Raw genomic sequence first — 22640 nt, 5'->3', positions numbered from 1 at the left:
GCCTGTGTGTGAAGTTGGGGGAGGAAAAACAGCTCCCAGAAAAAATAAACCCACTTTTAGGCTGGGCTGTAAGGAATGATAGCCTCCTGGGTTCTTTGGGCCGATATCAGCCTTTGGTGAGGGAGGAAAGGGAGGAAGGCCAGTCTGGGATTTGGTGGGGTCCTGCCATAGGCAAGAGGGCCTCCTCCCCCCAGCAGCCCCATGTCCCTTGTCCCCCTGAATGCACAGCCTAGCCCATGGGCAAGGAGGGGCCGGGGCAGGGCTCTGGTTTCTGCTTTCAGCTTGGCTACCATCCCATGGGGCCTTGTTCTTCCCACCTGTGCAATGAGATGGGTAGGCCAGAAGATTTCTGAGCCAAAATACTGCAAAACACGTCCTGGTAAACAGGATACCATTTCGGCTGTCTCGGGGGCTCCCCACTCCTTAAGCAGCTCTCCTGGAAGGTCTCCCCTGAGGGGAAAGACCCCCTGTAATGCGAGTCATCACCCCTTTCGGATAAGGAGCACCTTCAGCAGGGGCTTTTCCAGATCTGGGCTACCTGCTCATAAGGGAGCAAGGAGCTTCTCCAAGGAAGGAAGCATGGGTATGTGACACCCCCAAGTCCTATCCCTGCCCTGGCCTAAGGGACCCTCTCCCTGAAGACAAGGGGCTGGTGTCCTGTATCCTTCTAATGTAATAGGAAAGGCCTGCCTACTTTCTGAATATGAATCCCAGAAAGATAAAAACTGGAGAAAAACAACCGCGGTTGGGCTCCGTCCCAAGCTGATGGCAGCCTTTTATCACGTATATATTTAGAGCTGCTGTGATGTCATTCAGCTCACAGGCCACAGCCAGAATTTTCCTGGATCTATTTTCAAAAGCAGAAGCTGAAGTTTGGGAGAATATTTTTGCAGCCTCCGGCCCCCCACGTCACCGCCTCCACAAAGACAGAATCCCTCCCTCCCTCCTTACTGGGCTTTAACCCTTTGGCTTCTGCAACCCACGGGCTGCCCCACACGGCAACAGGGTCCAGTGGGGGTAGGGACATACAAACCACGTCCCAAGGACTCACCCACGTAATAGGGAGTGTAGCAGGGTGTCTGCAGGGCATTTTGGGTGGTCTCCTTGGCAAAGCCAAAGTCGGTGAGCTTGAGTACTGCATCTTTCTCCTTGGACGTGTAGAGCAGGTTTTCAGGCTGGGCCAGGAAGATAAAGCATTGGTCTGAAGTTAGGCACCAGGTGGGGGAAGAGTTCCCAAGATGATCTTCAGGCAGACTTCCTTCAACCCAATCAGTTCAGGAGGAACCAGCTCCATCTCATTAAAAAGACCTGGCCTTGGTCACCAACAATGTGGGTCAAATATGAAGAAGACCAAGGTGGCTGGGAGGTGATGCCTCCTTTTGCAGAAGGGAAACAGAGGCAGGTGTTCAGCCAAAGCTGAGAAGAGCCAAGTACCCCAGAGAGCCCAGGGGTAGGAACTTCAGAGCCTGAGTTGGTGATGCTGTCATGAAATACCAAAATGAGGGTTCCAGGCAAGGTAGGCAGCTCATGTTGCCAAGCACTTGTCCGGTACCCAACCCAGAACAAGGCAGCAGGGCAGCCCGCCTGAGGCCACTCGGGGAGAAGGCCCCTGCCCCTCAGGCCCCAGGAGCTGCACAGAGGCAGTTCTTCCTGGTTGCAAAGCACAGAGAGGCCTAAGAGGAGAGGACAGTGAGGAGGTCTGCATGGAGGAGGCAGCCCTGAAGCTGGTTTTTAATGAATGGGTAGGACCTAGGGCCATGGAGGAAAGGGGGGACCCTCAAGCAGAGCTGGGGTAGAAGGACAGGGTGTTGGATGGAGTTCCAGTTTGGGGCCAGTGAAAGCCTTTTCTCTGGTTCTATTTGAGATTATCCGACCTTGGACTGGGGTGAAAACAGGAAAGCACATTTAATCTATACAAGGGAGTCACCTCTACAGAAGACTGTTCTCTCCTTGGGGAAAAAAAGGAAGGCAGGGCCAAAATAAAGCAAGGGTTCAGAAGGTGAGTTTGTCGTGGCTCCACGTGTATCCAGAATCAAGGGATAAACGGGCTGGTGGTACTCAGCCAGAGGAGGAACCTGATGCCGCAGCTGGGCCCTCAGCAACTCTCAGCCCAGTCTCAGGACGAAACAGGCCTCAGGGTAACGCTCCAGGCCTGGGGCAGCGGGCTCAGGACTCGCAGATTCTGCTCTATGGTGGCTGGCACGTACGTGCGTATGCACGTGGGGAGCCTCACACGGGTCGCGTTTTCCCCATCTGGTCCTGCTGACCTCTAGGACCCAGCCCTCCCTACACAGGACATTTGGAGAGCTGAGCCTCCAGAACATGTCTGAAGCCCATCCACTGAAAGGGCAAGCAGGCCCAGGAACTGGGACTACCTCTGCTCGTTCCTCCTTGCCTCCCAGCTAACGGCTTCTTTCCCTGAAAATGCTGGCATTGGGGGCGCCTAGGTGGCTCAGTCGGTTGAGCCTTTGACTCTTGATTTCAGCTCAGGCCATGATCTCAGGCTTCTGGGATGGCTCCACGCTCAGCGGGGAGTCCGCTTGAAGGATTGTCTCCCTCCGCCCACCCCCTCACCCTCTCTCTCTCTCAAATAAATAAATAAATCTTTAAAATAAAAAAAATCCTCGCAGAAAGAATGGATGAATGAATACCGGTGTGGCGTCTGCGCAGGCTTAGGCAAGACACAATCTCTCTGAGACTTGTTTTCCTCATCTGTAGAATGGGTAATGGCAATGATCCCACAGGGTTATGTGAGGATTAAACAAGATGCTTGTCAGGGCTTACTGACTTGAGGTAGGCACTCAGTTGTTCTAAAGCCTATTGGGATTACACAGTGTTTGAAAGAAACAAGGAGACCCATCTGGCTAGGGCAGGATGAGTATGCTGGAACCATGGGAGAAGTGGCTGAGAAGAACAGTCTGGGCTAGGGGACAGAGGCCTTGAATGCCAATCAAGGAAACTTGCCTCCATCTAGTGGGTGCTGGGAGCCACTGGGGGTTGTGTACTCCCTTCTCTGGTCCCCTAACCTTGAGCCTCACCTTGACATCTCGGTGGGCGATGTTCTGGCTGTGCAGGAACTGGATGGCAGTGCCGATATCCCGCATGATCTCTGCAGCTTCTGCAGACACAGACAGAGGAAGGGCCAGTGAGGCCAGGCCAAGGTCGGGTAGCCTGGGGCTTCCACCCAATCATCCCCCCTGGAACAGCACAAGATGGTGAGAGCAGTCCTGCCACCCAGGACCCATCCTATACCCCCACCCCAGTCATCCTAATTTCCTCTGGGGATGTCGCAGCCCACCTGGACCTCTTTCCTCAGGCCTGGGCCACCTCTTCCCAGCTCAAGTGTTGGTTGGTACCAAGAGGCTTTGAAGCCTCCATCCCAAGGCCATGGACAGTCCATCTCTGACAAGGTGTTATGAACTCATAGAACTCCTTGGGGTATGGACACTCTGTCCCATCCTCTCTTGTTCAGTGGGGGAGACTGAGGCATAGAGAGGAGCAGGGCCTTGCCCAGCATCACACAGCAACTCTGTGCAGCCCGTCTCAGTCCGAATGCCCCCTCTGGTCCTGCTGCCCACACCTACCTCTCTCGGTGAAAGCCTGGTCGCCACGCTCCTGAATCCGGCTGAAGAGCTCACCACCTTCCATGCTAGAAGAGAAAGTGACTAGAAGCAGGGCCCCCTGAATCAGGTGTCAGCCTGCTCCTGGCCTGAATCATGGGCCCAGAGCTTAGACCCGGCCACCCTGCCCCTGGGAAATGGTTACGGGCAGCCTCCCTGTGCCCTGCAGAACCTGGTGCATAGGAGGCCATCAGCTTGGGTGGGTTGATCTGGACTCTTAGAACTAGGGTAGGCTCAGGTCCTCAGATCATGGGGGGGGGGGGGCCTTGTATTCCCACGGGGCTGCCCCCACCTGGCTGAGCCTTGGGCAGCCCAACCCTCATCCAAGTCTCAGTTCCCTCAAATAAGGGAGGAGATGTCAATTGTCATCATCATCACCACTGTTTTCTGAACACCTACAGCGCTATGTGAACCTGGCCTGGTCCCTTTACCTCTCTGCGCCTCAGCTTCCTCCTTTGTAAAATGGGATTTAGAGTACCAGTGTCACAGAGTTGTGCAAATTGAGTAAGCAGTACGCGTGGAGCCCTGAGAATGGAGTCAGGTACAGGGCGAATAGCATGTTAACATCTTCCTCCACGTCTTATGTGGCAGTTACAGAAATTCAGAGAGGTTAAGAGCTACCCAAAATCACACAGTTAGTTGGTGGTAGAGCCAGGATCTGAACCTCAAATCTGACTCAAGGGCTGCTAACCTATAGGATGAGGGCTGCTTAAAGGTGGATGGGGAGGAGCTTGAGGTCCAGACACGAGACCCAGCATCTGAGGAAGGCTAGGGCTGAGCCACAGTGCTGTTGGGAGAAGCCCAAGGTAGAAGAGGCCGCTGGCTCCTGGATTACCCCGTGGTCTCCTGGGACCACGGGAGCCCAAACCCAGGTAGGAAGGAGAAGGTGGAGGTGACGGTGTGTGTCCTGCTCCTCCCAAGGTAGGAGGCTTTGAAGCCTCCATCTCAAAGCCATGGACAGTCCATCTCTGACAAGGTGTTATGAATTCATAGAACTCCTTGGGGCATGGACACTCTGTCCCATCCTCTTTTTTTTTTTTTTTTAAAGATTTTATTTATTTATTTGACAGAGAGAGAAACATAGGGAGAGAGGGAACACAAGCAGGGGGAGTGGGAGAGGGAGAAGCAGGCTTCCCGCTGAGCAGGGAGCCCGATTCGGGGCTCGATCCCAGGACCCTGGGATCATGACCTGAGCCGAAGGCAGACGTTTAACGACTGAGCCACCCAGGCACCCCTGTCCCACCCTCTCCTGTTCAGCGGGGGAGACTGAGGCATAGAGAGGAGCAGGGCCTTGCCCAGCATCACACACTCAGGGCTCGGCTGCCTTCTCTGACCCCTCTTCCAGCCCCTCCTCACAGAGTGACAGCACACCCACGGAGGCCATATTGGAGCCCCTGGAGTTCCCTTCCCACACGGACGGAACGGCCTTGTGGCCAGCTGCACAGCTCCATGGGCAAGGCCTGCAACTGCCCTCCATTACTCCTCAGGGGCTGGGGTGCCTCCTGCAGCTGCTATCTTGAGAGCAGAGAGGGCCCCTAGAAGAAGGGTGGGAGCCTGGGGGCCACAGGAGTACCGATGAGGCCCCGACGCAGGGTGGGCCAGCATACCACTCCATGACGATGAGGAGACAGCGCTTGCCATGGTGCATGTTCTCATACACGTCCAGGATGCGCACAATGTGAGGGCCCCCCGAGGTCTGCCAGTGGTGGTCCACCTCCTGCCGGGCCTTGGGGCTGTCATACAGGAGCTGAGGGCAGGTAGGCACAGACAGCATGAGGCACACAGCCCACTTCCCCAGCAGCCCCCCACTAGTGTCACCGCCCTCATGTGGCAGACAAGAATATGTAAGCTCAGAGAGGCCTGTGACCTGCCCAAGCTCGCGCAGCTTATGGAGGGCAGAATGAGGATTCAAATCCAGGTCTCTCTGACTTGTGGTCCAATGACCACAAGAAAGCCCTGGGAGGTGGCTGACAACCTGGAAAGGCTCAGAGGCTGCTTACAGAAGCCCTGCCTCCCTTCTTGGGGGCTGCAAGTCAAGTGGCAGTTGCACAGGCTTTGTAGACAAATCACACATCAGATGTGAGACCCCAGGCCAGGGGCCACACATCCCTGGAACTGCATTTTTCCAATGGGATGGCATAAGAGTTGTAGACCCAGAGGTAGAGTCTGGGGGCAGGAGGGACCCTAGCTGAAGGAGGTGACAGCCTGGTCGGGTGAGGCCTGGGTTTGGGGCTGAATTCCTCCAGTGACTCAGTATGACCTCACGTGAACATTCACAGCTCCAAGCCACAGCCCACAACTCCGTAAAATGGAGTCATAACGGAGCCATCCCCACAGGATGCATCACGGCAAGGCACGCAGTGGGTGCGCGGGCATCAGGATCCCTGCTCAGGCTAACTCAGCCCTAGGCTATGGCCGCCAACCAGAAGGCCAATCACCAGAAACGAGCAAGGCCCCGGAGGTCCTGCTCAGAGGAGGAGGTGTAGGGGAGGAAAAGTCAGCATGCAGGGTGAGGTGGTCCAGAATGCGGACAGCAGGACAAGCCATCCTCCCACAGCGCTGCTCACCTGAGACCCCGCCCCATTTGTTTTCTAGTTGATCAGGGTTGAGGACCAGGGTCAGAACTCAAGCCTGGGGCTCAGAGCAGCTTCATCTTGCTCAGCCCCCACAGGACCCTGGGCCAATCCTGGCCTTGGTCTCCTCGTCTGCAGGATGGTTTCCCCTCTGCCAGGGCACTGTGTGGGGCAGACTCTGGGACCAAGCTCTCTAGGCAGAGGCAGACTGAGGCACGGAGGAAGTCAGCAGTTTCTCGCATCTGCTGCCCCGTGGCTGTTCCTCCATCTCTGGAGCTGCTCACCTTGACCCTAGCCTGGGGGTGAAAGAAGCCGGGCAAGTCCCTCCACCAGTTTTGGGGGTCCCTGCTCCATTAAGCAGTCCAGGATGGGGGTGTGCACAGAGGCTGCTGTGGACAGACTCCCAGCCTGGAAACCTGAGTCCCTTGCTCATGCTGCCCTTGCCTCCCAGAACATCCTCAGCTCCGTGACCACACAGCTCCTGAGCACCAGCTTCTTGCTCACGGTGCTGGGGGCAGGGGCTCAGTCACCCCCACTCACCACACCAGCTCACCCCCACTGTGGCTCTAGCCAGGGGTCCCCCAGTCTTTAGCCACAGGACCCAAGATGCGCCATCCTCCCTCCCTGCTCTGTCTCTTCTGCACCCTTCTCTGCATGGCCTCCCTACACTTCTCCCTGCCCCCCTGCCATCTCCTCCCCAGTCCGGCCTGACTCTCCAGGCTGGCTCCTGGATCCCCTCCTCCCTCTGCCCTGCTCCTGGCATCTCACCCCTACACCCGAGTCCTCTCTCTCCTCTCAAAAACTCCCAAGTACACAGCTGGAAACCTCCCAGTGGGGTCCCAAGCCCCACCTATCCTTGTCCCCACTCTTTAAATCCCCACCCCCATTCCTCCAAATAATGGCTACCTCCTCCCCTGGCCTTCAGGCTTGCTCTCATTGCCTGCTATCCCTTGCCCCCAGCCCTTCGCATTCTTGTCAGAATGATGTACTTGCTGACCCGAACAGCCCTCACTCTGCCTATGCCACGTACACTCTTGCCCTTCTCCTTCTCCATTGGGTCAACTCCCTCTTTTTGAGGAAGCTTCTGGGCTCAGTTCAGATGTCTCCTCCTCTGGAAAGACCTCCCAGCACCTCCCCTCTAGGGTTTTTGCCTCTATACCTCCCACCAGGCTGAAGGCAGCTTTAGGGCAAATCAGGGCAGGTTGAAAACACTGGGCTCCTGAACAAACAAAGGGTGGGAGGGTGGACATGGTGCTAGAAGGAAGGTGTGGGAGGGAAAGGAGGAGGGGAGTGTATGGCCAAGGAGGGGCCCAAAGGCCTTACGGCCTGGGCCTGGGCCCTGTCTTTGCTGAGGTGGAGAAGCAGGTGGAGCTGCCCTGAGCTGGAACCTCCGAATGCCCCCCACCCGACTTAGTCCGTATTTAGGAACCCATTTCCCACATGGATTAAAATTGTCCTTTTCTGAGTGCCAAGACCCTAAGAACAGGCACAGGGGTGGGGAGAGGGCTGCCCCCAGAAAACACAGTAAATGTCCCCACTGGCCTCCCTGCAGGGGAGATCACAGGGGCCAGAGCCCAGGCCCAGCTGCCAAGAAACCTCCTGGGCTGTCACTCTTGATCCCTCAGGTTGGCCCTGAGTGTGGCCCCAAACCTCCTAAGCCTCAGTTTCCTCATCTGCCTTCTCCATAGCCAGAGCCTTCTCCTCTTCCAGGAGTCCCCCCAATATCACCTCCTCTCAGAAGCCCTCCCTGACCACCCTGACTGAAGAGGACCTCAAGGACCCCTCATTCTCCCTTCCACTCTTCTTTATATATATATGTGTGTGTTTGTGTGTGTTGTTGGTTGAGGTACACTTCACGTACAGTAAAATGCACAGGCCTCAAGAGTCCAGCTCAATGAGTTTCGACAGCCGCACACCCCCCACGACCCACACCCCCAGCAAGACAGAAACACTTCCAGCTTCCCAGCGAGCTCCCGCGTCATCGCCCTTTTACCTCCCTCCTGTGCAGCGCCGGCTCACAGCCTACAATTAGTGTTCCTTTGATAACTCTTTAAACAAACACATGCATATAAGTATTGCACTTTCAACGTACTTGGCTCTGTTCTGAGCACTTTATAAATATTAGGAGCAAGGGGCTTCATTATCCCTGTTCCTTAGCTGAGAAATGGAGGCACAGCAAGGGGAACTAACTGGTCCCAGACCACGTAGCTGGTGCCCCAGCCAGGCTGGAGGGAAACAGAGGCCCAGAGAGGCAAAGGAAGGGCAAGGGCACCACCAGCCTGCCTGGTCATCCCTGGGTCCCAGTACTGGGCCTGGCACAGAGCACTGGCTGATGTAATATTTGTAGATTTATGGAACAAATCTATGAAGTGGGGTTAAGAGGAAGAAACACTCACAACCCATCATGAGGACAGAATAAGATTAAATTGAGGAAGACCTAGGAAGGCTCAACAACGAGAGACATGACAACATGGCCGAACTTGCTCCCCACTCCACCTCACCCACCCTCCCTGGTGAACCAGACTTTACCTCCTCTCCCAAGGAGCCCATCCTGACTGCTCCAGCCCACAAGGCCATTGCTATAAATGGCAATTCATTGGCTTCATTCACACAGGTACATGAGTCCACACGACCCTTCATAAAAGATGTCCCCAAGCAAGAGCCCCACTTTCCCAGGCATGGAAATGAGCACAGGGCTAGGAGATAGGAGGCTCAGATTCTACTCTTACTCTCAGTGTGACCTTTGGTGGCTCCTTTGCCTCTCTGGGCCTCTGTTTCCCTAATGTTGAGCTACAGTGCTTGAGCTAGATTGGAGGAACAGAAACCTCTGGTCAGGGGCTCCTTGCAAAGTAACTACTGTAGCCCCCCTCCCCCATCCCCGCCCCCATGGAGCAGTCCCTGAGGCTCCACAGACCCATATCCAAATTCCTGAAACAGATGGGCGCCACCTGGTTCCCAGTCACAGATGGGAAGAAAAGAAGATGGCATAGCCTTCTGACCAGCCAATTTGGCAGACCCCACCCTAACCTCACTCCCACCCATGTCCCCCGGGCCCCCTAGGGGTCCACCAAAGCTGAGGCTCTGTGATGGCTCCTGGGCAGCTGCATGAAGCGCCCAGCGGGTACCCACACACCCATGAGGCAGAACCCTGGCTTCCTCCCAAGGGAGGGGCTCCTGGCTGTACTGAGCTGTGGGCCCCCGGTGAAGTTAGATGAACATCGAATCTGGGATGACATTTCTTTGAACAAACGACACTGCTCTAGCCTTAGGCTTTGACGAAGCAGGTTCAACCTCTCCCTTCTCCCTCGCTCTCCTTTGACAAATTCTCCAAGCTGCCCCCAGAGCCTACAGCCGAATGGCCCTGCCAACCCCACCAGTGGACCCCAACAAAGGTTGAGGCCGAGGGGCCCATGGGCCCCCCCGCCAGCAGCACCAGGCAGAATGGGAGGCTCAGGACTAGCCAGGCCCCCTCCCTCCCTGCATGCTGCATCCTGTCCCACCCAAGGACAGGCTTCACATGTGGGTGGAGGAGCTCCCCAGTCCAGAAGCGGGGAAAGCGAGAGCAACGCTGGACTGGAAAACAATCTGCAGTTTACAAAACAGTCTCCCCCCTCATCTCATGGGAATGCTGGCGCTGCCCTGTGAGGCGAGCCGGGCGGGGCTGGCAACCCCAGTTTACAGACTGAGGAAAGAGAGGTTCAGGAGGATGAAGTCACAGCCCTGGGGCCACCAAGCTGGAGTGTGGCAAGACTGAACAAGGAGAAGAAGGGACTTTTAAGAGAGTGTCCAGACAACCCCTCCCTGAAGGGAAATGAGAGGATGGGGTGGCACCAACCAAAACTACCGCTACAGGCCTCGGGAGACCTGCTCTGGAACAAACGTGTGCACAGGTGTGGGTGCGCAGGGGGTGGGGGGCACGGGAACATGGAGACAGGCAGGTATAGGGGTGTGTCCTGGGGCTGCGTGGGTATAGGGAGCATGGGGGTGGGGGCCGTGGGCATGCATGTCTCCCACCCCTGCAACAGTGACTCTGAACCCCCAGAGAGTGGGACCCATCCATCTGTCCATTCATTCATCCAATATTTTCTCTCTCTCCGGTGCCTACCAGAGTACTGGGCACAGAGAGGTGCCCAAGAAAGACTGGCGGTCTTGCTGCCACTACTCACCCTGTGACCGCCTTGCCCAAGCCCAGACCCCTCCACCCAGACCTCCTCTCCCACTGAGGCCCTGTCTCCTGCATCACCTCACATTGCCCAGAGCTGTAAAAGCACTCCCTCCGCTTTCCTAGAGCATCACATGGAACTGGGATGTCTGTGGCGGCTCTGTGAGGACACAGCTTTGGGACAAGCCCCCAACACCCTACTCCAGCCACCTCCCAGCCCCAGAAGGGCCACCTACCCAGGCCCTTATGCTCACCCATGTATCTAGTGTCCACATCCAGCTAACCCCAGGGCCGGGCTCTTCTCAAGTAAGAAGTGTTCACAGTCTCCCCATCTGTCTCACACACAGGAGGCCCCCAGGCCACCAGCCTGGACAGGCAGCCTCCCCTCACCCAACCTCCATACTCCCAGCCAATTAACCTGCAGCCCAGGCCAAGCTGCTCTGTGGCCACTGTGGGAACACCCACTCCTTCCGGGGGAAGAGAGCTGGCTTGCAATTTCTCCCATCAGTGAAGCACTAACAAATAAAGAAATATTTACTCCAGATTTCATGACAACCCACAGCCTGAGAGACATCATCCTTACAGCAAAGAGAACCTCCTGGAGGCCAGGCATCCAGGTGCTCTCACTGCCCAGTGAGCCACTCTAAGTCTCATTATTTCCACTGCTCTACTCATTGACAACAGGAGTTCAGGCATTTTATAACCCTAAAACCATGACTAAAACAAAAAACGTCAGATTCTCTTTAGAATACAGAGAAAAATAAAATGTACCAGAAACCCATGTAAGCTCATAACTATAATTGAGGACATCTTTTAATTCTGAGCTTCCTGGGAGTCTTGGCAAAGAAGGAAACCAGATAGGTTCTGCTGCTTTTATCACCCCATGAAGAGAAGCACAGACATTCATTGAACTTTTTCCAAGACCAAATTCTTTTTTTAAGATTTTATTTATTTACTTATTTATTTGAGAGAGAAAACACAAGCGGTGGGGGCGGGGGGGGGGGTTGGGGGACGGCAGAGAGAGAGGGAGAAGCAGGCTCCCCACTGAGCAAGGTGCCAGATGCAGAACTCAATCCCAGCACCCTGAGATCGTGACCTGAGCCCAAGGCAGATGCTTAACCACTTAACCGGCTGAGCCACCCAGGCGCCCCTCAAGACCAAATTCTTAAAGGGATTTAACATCAGACCTTACATGAGGGAAAAGTATAACATTCCGACAACACCTTTAATAATAATTTTGCAAGATACAGAAGGATTCGCATGAACTTATCTGTTATAAATTCCCTCCTAAAAATTGAGGCCGGCATGTGGCATGGTAGCCTGGCACAACCACCGGGAGCCCGAGGTAACATCGCCAGACCCTCTACTTTCTGGGGATTCCAGCTTTGTCCTGTGCCAGAGTACAGAGAAGAGAGAGGCGGAAGGACCGGTATGTCCCCCCACAACACCCCTTCTCCCACTTGGGGGCCTCATCCCAGCCTCAGGCAAGAACAGTGAAGAGCTGCATTTCTGGGCTATCGATTGCATCGTGGTGCACCCATTCAACGCCAAACACTCGGGCAGCAGAACTGAATGGAATGGTATAGGAAAATACAGGTCTTCCACTCCCATTTTGTTCGTTGTGGGAAACCTCTATTCTCCAGAGAGAGGTCATAGGTAAGAAAAAGCACTTTGAACCTACCACGCTCCCTCCTTGACAAGAGCATTCAACTCAGCCATGTCTAAGGTCCCTTCGGGCTTCCAGTTCTGATTATTTAGGATTATTTTTCCCATTAGACAGAGCTCTGCTTTTATGAGAGACACACCACTGGAGAAGCTAAATTCATTTTATAGCCAGCTGTTGAGACCACTCCTGCCTTGTGCGGCTAGCACCAGTGAGGGGTTCCAACACACTTCACCCTGGCCCCTGGCCGGCCCCTGATCCTCACGAGCTGCTCTGTCCACTCAGGGCCGAGGCCACAGCCTCAGGGATGGGACGGTATAGATTGACCTCAAGTTCAGGATTCAGGCCGTCTGGCCTCAGTGTCTCCTTATAGAGCCCGGGCCGTGCCCCCCGCCCCCAACAACCCCACCCCAGCCGAGGGCGCCAGTGCTGTTTAGAGAGCTGCTGACAGGGTCAAGTCTAACTTTTTCGCCACATTTCGAATGAGAGCCTCAGACATGTGCCACTATTCTCACACACACTCATTTCCCCAGCTTTTGTAGCTCATTAAAGGAGCTAATGGAACCAATTTTGCAGCTATGGATTAGCTGGCCTCGTGCCAGATCAGACCTCACTTCATTAAGTTCTGGCCGTATCCTGGCCGCCGGCTTGCCCTGTCCATTTACCTCTCCTCCTCAGAGGCTAAGTTCCAGGGCGGTCAGCTCACATGATACCACTGACCCCGAATGCCCAGGCCCCAGCTGGGTGCTCCGGGACTGAGAGCGTCAGATCCGTTTTAGCCACCCCTTCGTGACAGCTATCTCTCCCTGGTTCTCGGCCAGTGGTGTGTTGGCCACGGCATCTGATCACAGAAACCACCTCATTCAGTGCTCACCATATCCTGAGAAGAACCAGTATCATCCTTTTAACTGTGGGGAAACTACGACTCCGAGAGGTTAAGTGACTTGTCCAAAGTCACACACCGGGGCAGTGAGAGTCAGGACTTGAGCCCATCTGTTGGCTTCTAGGCAGTGGGGACCACGCCGATAGCTGCTTTGCTCCTTTTGTATGTGGGGTTTGGCCCCACACCTCGGGACCTAGACGAGGCTCTGCCACTTGGTGGCTATTATAACTGTGGCCCAGGAGACTGAGGCTCAGGGAGGTTTTGTGGCTTCTCGGGGTCTCACGGCTCACACATGGCCACCTCTGCAGCCGGGAGTCTTTTGGGAACCAAGATTCATCCCTCATGCCTAGGGAGGCCTGCCCATTTTATAGATCCCTCCCCCACTTCTGCCAATGTTTACTGGCCCTGCCTGAGGGTGAGGCCCAGAGCTGGGGCCGGGAATGCAGCCGTGGGCACTCTGTCCCCAAGGATTTGGGGGTCCATGGATGATTTACTGCCAATCAGAGTGCTTGATGAGGATGTAAGCCCTAGGGAACTGGTCCTGGCTCCTTCTCTCCCTCTTCTTTTCTTTCTAGAGCCAGAACCTGGCAGAGCAGACAAGACGGGGAAGCCCAGCCAAGGGAGCCCAGGAAGAAGAGGAGCCCCCAAACAACCCCCTTCCAGGCCAAGGCCAGAGTACCTGATGGCAGGCGGTGGAGCGCAGGAGGGAGGGTAGGACCGCTGATAGGCTGGGTGCCTCCCACCACAGTACCGGAAGAGGAGAGAATGGCTGAGGCTCTGAGCCTACAGGAGATCCAACACACATTTGGAAATGGTTAAGTCTCAGGAACACAAGACTCCTTCAATTTGCTAAATTTTGATGGCCTCAGTTTACCTGTTTCCCACCAGCCACAGACGACCTGGAAACAAAGGCAGAAGTGCCAGGTCTGGGGAGGGAGATGGCTGGAGACACGTGGGAGAGGGGAAGAATGCTTCCGGAAAGAGGGAGTTGAGCTGGACTCCAAGGCAGGGAGGGAGAGGGACAGCAGGAACATAAGTGCTAGCTGGGGCAGGCCCAGGGGTCCCCGTGCCCCCGGCTGGAGACCATGTACTATGAAGGACCAGCTGTGGGCACAGGACTCCAGGGCAGACATGGACTGCCATCTTCCACTTGCCTCTAGCTTTGAGCAGGCCATTCAACCTCTCTGAGCCTCACTGGTCCCAACTGGAAAATGGGAACAGTGACAGTACGCATGTTCCCTGGTGGCCATGAGGACGGAATGAGAACGCAGAGAGAGCTCAGATAAGCACAGTGCCAAGTACATACTGAGTGGAAATGGGCCTTGAGGTTTGCTTGGCTCCAGGATTCCCCTGGGTCTGCCCTGAAGTGGCCCCATACTCTTCACCAGCAGAACTTGGGGAAATCCAGATGCAGCCTCTGGGATCAAGGGGAGACAGACCCCCTGCAAACCAGCAGGTCACAGGAAATGGTCTCAAACCCTGAGAGGGGCAGGACTGGACATGGCTTTGCAAAAATGGACTAAGAAGCAAGAGTCTATGGACCCTGCTTTGCTGTGAAAGGCCCAGTGAGGAAGGGACAGACTCTCCAGGGTGGGGAGAGGTTGAGATGGCTGACCTCAGGGGAGGGGGCCAAGGGTCAGGTGAGGGAGCAAGGTGGAGACCTGGGCACCCCAGCCAGGGAACCACCCCAGCTCTCAGCGTGGCAGACTAGGGGAGGGGCACAACTTCACTCTCTCAGGCGGCAGCCACCTTTATACATCTCAACTGCCCCCATGCATCCTTTTGAGCAATGTCCCTTTCTGCAAAGTGTGTGGTGACTCTGGGCCAATCCCTTAACCTCTCTGAGCTCCCGCTCCCCATCTATGGAAATGGATGTGCAGTCTCCTCACACATGGCAATGGGGACAGGACAGGCAGGTCTGTGACTATCAGCATCTACTTCACAGGAGGGAAAAGAGGCCCAGAGAGAGCTACAACATCCTCTCTCTCTCTCTCTCTCTCTCAGAGATTACACCAGCAGTAAGTGGCAGGACCAGAATTCCCTCTGCCTGAGGCAGGTACCAGATCCCAGCACCCCACCCAGAGACCTCTGAGAGGGGGTTTGAGGAGAGGCCACTCAGGTGCCTTGTGAGGCCCCAGAGTGCCTCCTCAGAGGGTCCAGGTTCTATTATCCTCCTTTAAACTTCTTAGGGGATAAAAAAAAAAAAAAAATTCTTAGGGGAAAAAAGCATTTTTCTGTCAAAATCAGCTATGTTATCGGTGAAACATTACCCTAGTTCTATTTCTCCTATGGCAGTGTAAAAATAGGACATTTTCAGCCTAAGAGTGGAAAATTTCAGCAAACGCAAGTGTTTTATTCTCATCTCAGAAGCCAGGTCCCTTTAATGGTCCCTCCTCGTGAAGAGAGCCCCACCCAGCCACAGTCTGTGCTCCCAAGTGGCCAGCTCTGCCACAGGGATGCCCACATAGCCAGTGGGGCTACAGAGGGCAGTGGCCACCTTCCCTAAGCAGGGGTGACCAGGGCAAGTGAGGCCATGCCCGGGGGACCCCTGCTGAGGCACCCAGCAGGCCACGCCCCGGGCCGGCCATAGAGACAGGAGACCCAGCACCCTCTAGCTCTGAGAAGAGTGACGGCTGGCCTCTGTGCCCTGGAGGAGGTGTCACAAAGATAACAAAGGAATAAATGTGTGTGCTGCGGGGGAGAGGGGAGACAGACTGGACTACTCCCAGAGGCATAGTGCCGAGACCCTAGGGAACCTTCTGACTCCCCACTCCTCAGACCTGCTCTTTCTGAAGCCAACAGCCAACATCATATCTGCTAGCATCTCTCCCATTTCCCTTGGCTTCATCCACGTCCCTGCAGCTCCCCACACAGGCTTGGGTGAGCACAGGCCGCCATGGCCTCACTCAGGCTCCTCCCAGAGGAGCGTCCAACCTCCACCGGCCCCTGGTCGCTCTCCCTCTCCTGCTCCTCTTCTGCTAGAGGGCTCTGAGGGTTCCAACTCCTGGGGAAATGTCCTGGTCTTTGATCATGCCATGGAGCCATAGCCAGGAGGAAAGGGAAGTCCTCGGAGAGGCCAGGGTAGTGGCCTAGCCACACTGAGGGATGCTCCTGCCATAGGAACGGGCAACAGTGACTCATCCCCACTCTCTCATGCCTTCCTAGGGTAAAGATGCGCCCGGGGACAGGCTCAGCCTGACTACAGGCTTTAACTGGGCAATGGAGTACAGTGGAAAGGGGTCTTCCAACCTAAGTCATAACCCCAGAGCTCCTGTCCGTAGCTGAACGCAGACCTTGCTGGCGGAGTCACACAGCTGACCGTCGTCCTGGCAACACCACTTAGTAGCTAGCTTACGAGAGGCATCTTGGGGCTCCCTCTAGCCAGTCTCCACGCTGCCCGTCTATTGCCACTATTTACCTGCCTGCTTCCCTAGCAATGCCCACAATCACTGCCCACCAAAAAGGTCTGCACAGCTAGAAGGGGGGCTCTCGTCAAGCAGAGCGCCCAGCCCCTCATCTTATAGATGGGTAGACTGTGGCCTGGGAGAGAGGTCTGGCTCCTGATCCCCAGAGATAGCTGAGAGCCACAACTCTGCCGCCAGAAAGGCCAGGGGTTCCAGCCCAGCAGGGCATGTCCCTACTCTGAGACTTGGAGTGAGTTACTTTACCTTCCCAAATCTCAGCCTCTGCATCCGTGACACGGGGGTGATACACCCATTCTTAGATGTTTCTGTGTCCGGGTTCAGCACGTAGGAAGCACTCAAGGGATAAGTGGGTGCTCTTATCCCCACCCTCCACCCCCAACCTCTGCCCCATGGGCCACTGCCTGCCGGACAGCATGAAGGCTCCCTGCCTGTCCCTCTGCCACACCCTGAGGAGGGGGCTGGTTTATGTTGGGGGAACATCTACAGAACAAGCTGTGAGTCCCTTGTTAGAGGCTGAACCCTTAGGAATGGGGTGATGAGTGTGCAGGTCCAGGCCCTGGCCCATCACACCCGTGAAAATAGCCTCGAGTGTCTCAGGTGACGGGGTCAGGTGCAGAGTGCAGGCTAGAGAGTCTGGTGCTCTGGGGTGCTTGTCCCGGCCAGTGCAGGGCAGCTCACATGCAGTTTTGTCCCCTAGAGTAGTGGGAGGTTGCACCTCATGTCCAAGCCCTCCCAGTCCCTCGACAAGTTCCTCCCACTGGCTCTGAGGCCCTGGCTCTGACCCCAGCCCCTTCTCTCCTCAGCCTCAGCCAGAGAATCCCTGGGAGTCACAGTGCTCCTAATCTCACACTGTTGTCCAGAGCGTAAGTCTCAGACCATTGAGCCATAAAAGGAGACCCAACAGCGGAGGCCCCCGCCGACGCTGACTTCCTACACTCCACAGGGGACTCCTCGGGTTACAAGCTTGGCCCAAATGTTCCTGACTCCACTGCTCTGGCTGCCAAGGCCACCAGCACCTGGTCAAGGCCAGCAGCAAGGAGGGGACATTGTGAGTGGCATGGGTACAGATGCTCCTCCTTCCTGTCCTACCCCTACCCAACCCTGTCGGGGGGAGACTTCAGGGTGACCCCTTCAGGGTGACTCGCGTGAATCCCCAGCACCTGACCAGCCCCCATCTGTCCGCTGCCTGCCCTTGGCCTGCAGGCTGCAGAGAAGAGGCCCATTAAGCCTGAAACTCCTGAGACAGAGAGTAGCAAGGCCAGAGAGGGGAGGAACTAAGTGACAGCAAGGGTAACGGAGAGGGGAAAGAAGAAATGAAAGTGACAAGGAGCTAAGAAGAACAGAAAGTGCCACAAAGAGAAAGCAGCAAGGACAAAAGCCCTAGTCTAAAGAAAAAGGCAATCCTAACACAAAACCCGCAAAAAAAAAAAAAAAAAAAAAAAAAAAACGCAAAATCAATATTCTCAGCGTCTCTGGCCTGTCCAGTGCTGGAAAGGCCTCCTGAGGCTCCTTGTTCCCCCAAACAGCAGTCTCCTCTTGTTCTCCTGCTCTAAGCAAAACCCCCACGGTTCCCAGCAGCAGGATTTTATTCACAATTACACAGGGCCTAATCCACTTAGTTCTAAAAGGGTGGGAGGGTAGGGAGGAGTCCAGGACCCAAAATTCCTTTCACACTATCCTTTCTCACCCCACAAGGGGCTGGCTTCCCCAGGTGCACGATGAGCCCAAGGGAATCCTCATAAAGGCCAATAACATGCCACCAATAAAATGCACTCAGGCAGCCTCTCACGTGGGAACACGTAAGATCTCAAACAGACAGGAGCAAGGCCAGCAGGACCAAAATTCTCCTGGAAAAAACACAGGAGCCAATGGGAGCCATGTTCTTAGTGCCCCGAGAGCAGGAGACCCTCACACGCAGGAGGGCTGGGTGCACACTGTTACCACACCTAGGGATGGCCGCTGTCTTCAACTCTTGCCTGGTGACCACCACCTTTGGACACCCGGCAGCCAGTCACCAGGTTGGAACCAAAGGAGGTGAGGGGACTGCAAAGCCAGGTGCCCCACCTGCTGCCCCTCACAGGTGTGTTCCATGATGATATCCCAAGGAGGCCCCTGGAGAAAAAGATGAGGGATCCAAGTAGGGAAATAGCTTCCCCAAGTGCAAACCTCAGCAGAGACATAACAGACCTCTGTTGTCACAGAGACCAGGCCCTTCCCACACGGCCTGAACTAAAGGACAGCTCAGGTGACCCAGGAGCCTCTAGAGCACCCTAAGCAACAGTGCTCCACGAGGGTTCTGGCGATGTTAGGAAAGAAAGCTCTGGGGGAAGGAGGGAGGATTTCTGCCCACTTAGTGAGAGAGGACACCAAAGACAGACAGAGGTCCCTGGGGGCGCAGTATGAATCTGAGTTGTGGGAGAATGGGGGGGGGTCGCTGACCTTTTTTCAAGGCCCTATGTAAAAGCCTCTCCTTCCACAGAGCCCTCACGGTCCCTCTACAGCTCGCAGCGTCTGTCAGGGCCTGGACGCCTGCCCCGCTGAGATCAGCCGCATCCTGCCAGGACCCCCGGCTGGGAGCGGGGAAGTGGTACTCCGCAGCAGGTGCTGAGTGGTGCAAATCAGGCATGCCGTCACGCACACCCTGTGCCCTCCTCTGTCGGCCACATCCTTCTCAGACCAGAGGCCTGGATTAAAGCTGGCAGTCTCCTCCAGGAAGTCTCCCCTGGCCCGCCCAGCCCAGACACAGTTTCTTCTCGCCCACTCACCGACCTCACTTCCTGCCTGTGGCAGTCTGGGCTCTGCTGGGCTGGGCTTGTCTGAGACTCACCAGGCTTGAGATGAACCACACAACCTCTCTGAGACAGCCCCACAGCCATCATGGCCCTTGTGTGCTGGCCTGTGGGACCACTGGTCCCCTCACAAGCAGAGTCCTGCATAGTGAGGAGAGCTGAGGAGAGAGAGACAACTATGAACAGCACCACTGGGGCTCCCAGTGGAGCCAAGGATGCCAGCACCCTTCCGGGGGCCAAGTCTTAGAGACCCCCCCCCCAGAAACTAGCATGAGGTGTGGGGTGACTTAAATGCAAAGACTCTGGCATCAAACTGCATAGGCTCACATCACAGCCCTGCCACTCTTCCCCTGTGCATTGTGGGCAAGTCGTTCACCTTACTGAATATCAGCGACATTACCCATAAAATGGGAACCACAGGAATTAGGTAAGAGAACACGTATCATGCACTGGGGACGGGGCCTGCTGGACAGAACACTCTGGAAAACCGCTAACCGTCTATGAGAATATTAGAATCCACAGCACCAAGGCCTGAAGCCTGGAGAGACGGCATCAGCTCCTGGATAGGATGGGAAGATTCTGGCACTCCCAGCAGAGGGGATCCCCAGCAGAGGTGTAGGCTTCGAGCACAGCTTCTACACCTGTGAGCAAGGCCAGCTGGGCAGGTGTGAAGCAGCTCAAAACAACCGACCTCTGCCCCAAACCCCACTACTTGCATTCTTTAGGGTTTGATGCCCTTCCTAGGATCTTTGTTTAAACAGCCAATTGCCCACCCCTGACAGTTCCGAAGGTTCCACTGGCATGGAAGCACACGAGCTCCAACGATTCTTTCCTTCAAGGAGAGGGGCAGCCCGGGGAGGAGGTTGGGTACAGTGAAACCCCTACTGGGGGCCTCCATGGGACAGGGCTACCAGCCCCTCCACCCGCTTCCTGATTGGTTGACTCGGTAACAGATGGCCCTGCCAAGGCTGATCTGACCGGTCCCGAGATGGCAGGTGAGGGGGCGGCAGCTGCCAAATGAGAAAGTACCTGGCCCGCCTGGCAGCCGCGCCCAGCCTCAAATCCAGCTCTGCGGCACCAGCTTCGACAGGCCGGCCCCACCCAGGGAGCCATGTGGGTAACTCCCCGGCCTGCGGCTCCAGCACCCCACCACTCCACTCTGTCCGATGAAGAAGTGAAGAGGAGGGCACGGGGAGCCCCAGGGGCCTCCGACATATTCCAGCGGTCAGAGAGGAGGGCCCCAAGCCCCAGAGCCCGGAGCACAGGGGCAGGAAAGAAGACTCCCCTTTCCCCACAGGCAGAACCCCTCTGTCCTCTCAAAACCTTTCATTGTGCTTATTTATCTAAGTGTCATGGTCACTCTGCCTGCCAAGAGGCGGGGGACCACAAGTGGGCTGGGCAGGAAGTTGGGAGGGGAGGAGACTCTGGCCTCTGCTACAATCTGCCATCCCAATCAAGCTACATGATTTCTGACCACTGACTCCAAGTCACAGTTTTCATATATGTGATAAGGATGGAGGTGTTGTGTCTCGGATGTGGTGGGGTGACTGATGGGGGGCAGATATGCAAGGCTGTGCCCAGCTAGGAGTAAAACTGAGGGGTACCAATTCATCAGTGAGGCCTAGGAGGGCACAAGATGTCGGTAGGAGGCAGGGGGCTCCTCTAGGTCCTGCCAAGGGGACTGCAGCAAGTGCTTAGGAATGGAGAGTGGAATGATGGCACCGGCAGCAGAAGTGGCCTTGGGAAGGAGCCACTGAGTGGGAGCGAAGCCAAAATGGACCACAACAGTGGTCAGGGGCTGAGGGGAAGAGGCTCAGCTCCCTGGGGAGGAGCCTTCCCTCCAGGGCCCCCAGGGAATAGTAACAGCTACAGGGACATTGACCACAACTCTTCCTGTTTTAGGAGTGCCTGCTACATTCCGGGCTTCAGGCTGAGCACTCTCTGCCATCTCAGGGCCAAGAGGACAAGCAGGGAGAGAGGCCGGGGCCCTAGGCCTGTACTACCAAGAAGGGCAGAGACGGCAGGGAGCAGAAGCTAAGTAGAAAAATGCCACTCTCCTCATCAAGGCTGGAGCCACCACTCACAGTACTGGTATGATGTTTCAGAAGCGGTGCTAGCGCCATCTTGGAAGATGGTAAAGACCTGCCAGATGGTAGAGACTTCCAGACTCACCCACTAGACCAGAGGGAGACTGGGGGCAAGACAAGAAAGGTGTTGGAGTGGGAGCCACATCTAATCCATGTCCTCCTAGGGCCAGCTCCTGAAGGTCCCAAGGCAGTAGCCCTAGCCACACTCACCCATAAAGCCTAAAGGGGTATAGCAGGGGAATTTGTTCTAGGCCTGTCCTAGTTCCCAGTCTAGAACAAAGAAAGCACTGAGGCCCTAGATTCAAGAGGAGGTGTTTTAGAAACTGATGCAGTCAGAAGTTCCCCCAAGTCATTTGTCAGACACAGCGTCTACGGAGAAGGGCCTAGATCCAGGCCTGCTTAAAACTGGTGCTGCCTGGGCCCAAGATCTCTGGCCTCCCACTCCATCCCTGCCTTGCTCACAGCATCTGGAACACCACAGGGGCTGGTCAGAGCTCAGCCCTGGTTCACAGGGCCAAAGCCTTGGTATTAAGAGGCTCTCTGGCTTCACTTGGCCCCTTGTCTATCTACCCAGACTGCCCCTTACCCCACTATAGGTGAGAGCGCTAAGATGGTGCTGAGCGAAGGGGTAGAGACTCCCCCCTGAGAAGAGCCATTTTCTCCTGAAGGACTCAGAGAAGGCCCCCCCACCCCATTCCACTGCTGGGTTAGTAGGTGAAGAAGCTGCGCCTGAGATTCAGCCTCACCAGCCCAGCCCTGAGCCTCCTCCAGACACATCCTATCAGCCCTCGTGCCCCTAGGAAAGACACAGGGAGTTGGACCCAGGTCCCTGCTCAGATACTTGCAGACACTGTGCCCTAAATAAGTCCCGTAACCTCTCCAGGCCTGCATCAGGCCCTGTACCAATTACTCTGCAAGCATCATCTCGTTCCAAGTTCACATCAACTCCTTATCTTTCCCCCTGAACAGAGGCAGAAACCTGATTTCCAGAGTCCAGGACCTAGCCCAAGATCACGGAGCTGGCAAATGCAGGCCAGAGATTAGAGCCACGTCCACAGAACTCTGCACTTAGGCTCATAATTGCAATGTCTGTAAAATGAGAGCCCTTGCTGTAGTCTAACTTTCCTTGCCATGATCTATCCGTCCAGGTGGCCACTGGCACAAACTGCAGTTGAGTGAAGTTCCCAGTAACAACAGATTCAAGGCATTCTGGGTATGGGGCAGGGTCCTGGGCCCAGAACTAAATGACTTAAGCCAGAACTATGTGGCTAGATCAGCCACCCCCAGAACTCCCTGGATTCCACCTCTATCAGTCGAGTTCTTGGCCTCCAGGGAGCACAGTGTGACACAGATAGATGGTTGGCCCGCCCTCTGCCCAGGAACCAGGGTGAGCCAGGCTTGGAGCAGGACCTGCCCTTTTCGACATAGGGCCGGTGAC

The 22640-nt window shown here is 55.6% G+C and overlaps 1 protein-coding gene across 1 annotated transcript in view; it reads right to left on the bottom strand.

Moving 5' to 3' along the window:
* The window catches only part of MAPKAPK3 (MAPK activated protein kinase 3), a 29857-nt gene that overhangs the window by 5994 nt on the left and 1223 nt on the right, over positions 1-22640 (bottom strand). The window contains exons 3-6 of the mRNA XM_032411364.1: positions 5228-5367; positions 3585-3649; positions 3039-3118; positions 1052-1175 (exon numbers count right to left, since the gene is read on the bottom strand). Coding sequence (XP_032267255.1) covers positions 1052-1175; positions 3039-3118; positions 3585-3649; positions 5228-5367 — 409 coding nt within the window. The remainder of the gene's footprint in view (positions 1-1051; positions 1176-3038; positions 3119-3584; positions 3650-5227; positions 5368-22640) is intronic.

Source organism: Phoca vitulina, unplaced genomic scaffold (genome assembly GCF_004348235.1).
Source record: "Phoca vitulina isolate PV1807 unplaced genomic scaffold, GSC_HSeal_1.0 scaffold13, whole genome shotgun sequence".
NCBI lineage: Eukaryota > Metazoa > Chordata > Mammalia > Carnivora > Phocidae > Phoca > Phoca vitulina.
Note: the sequence above shows the minus strand (reverse complement) of the source record. Positions and strands in the feature narration are given on the sequence as shown.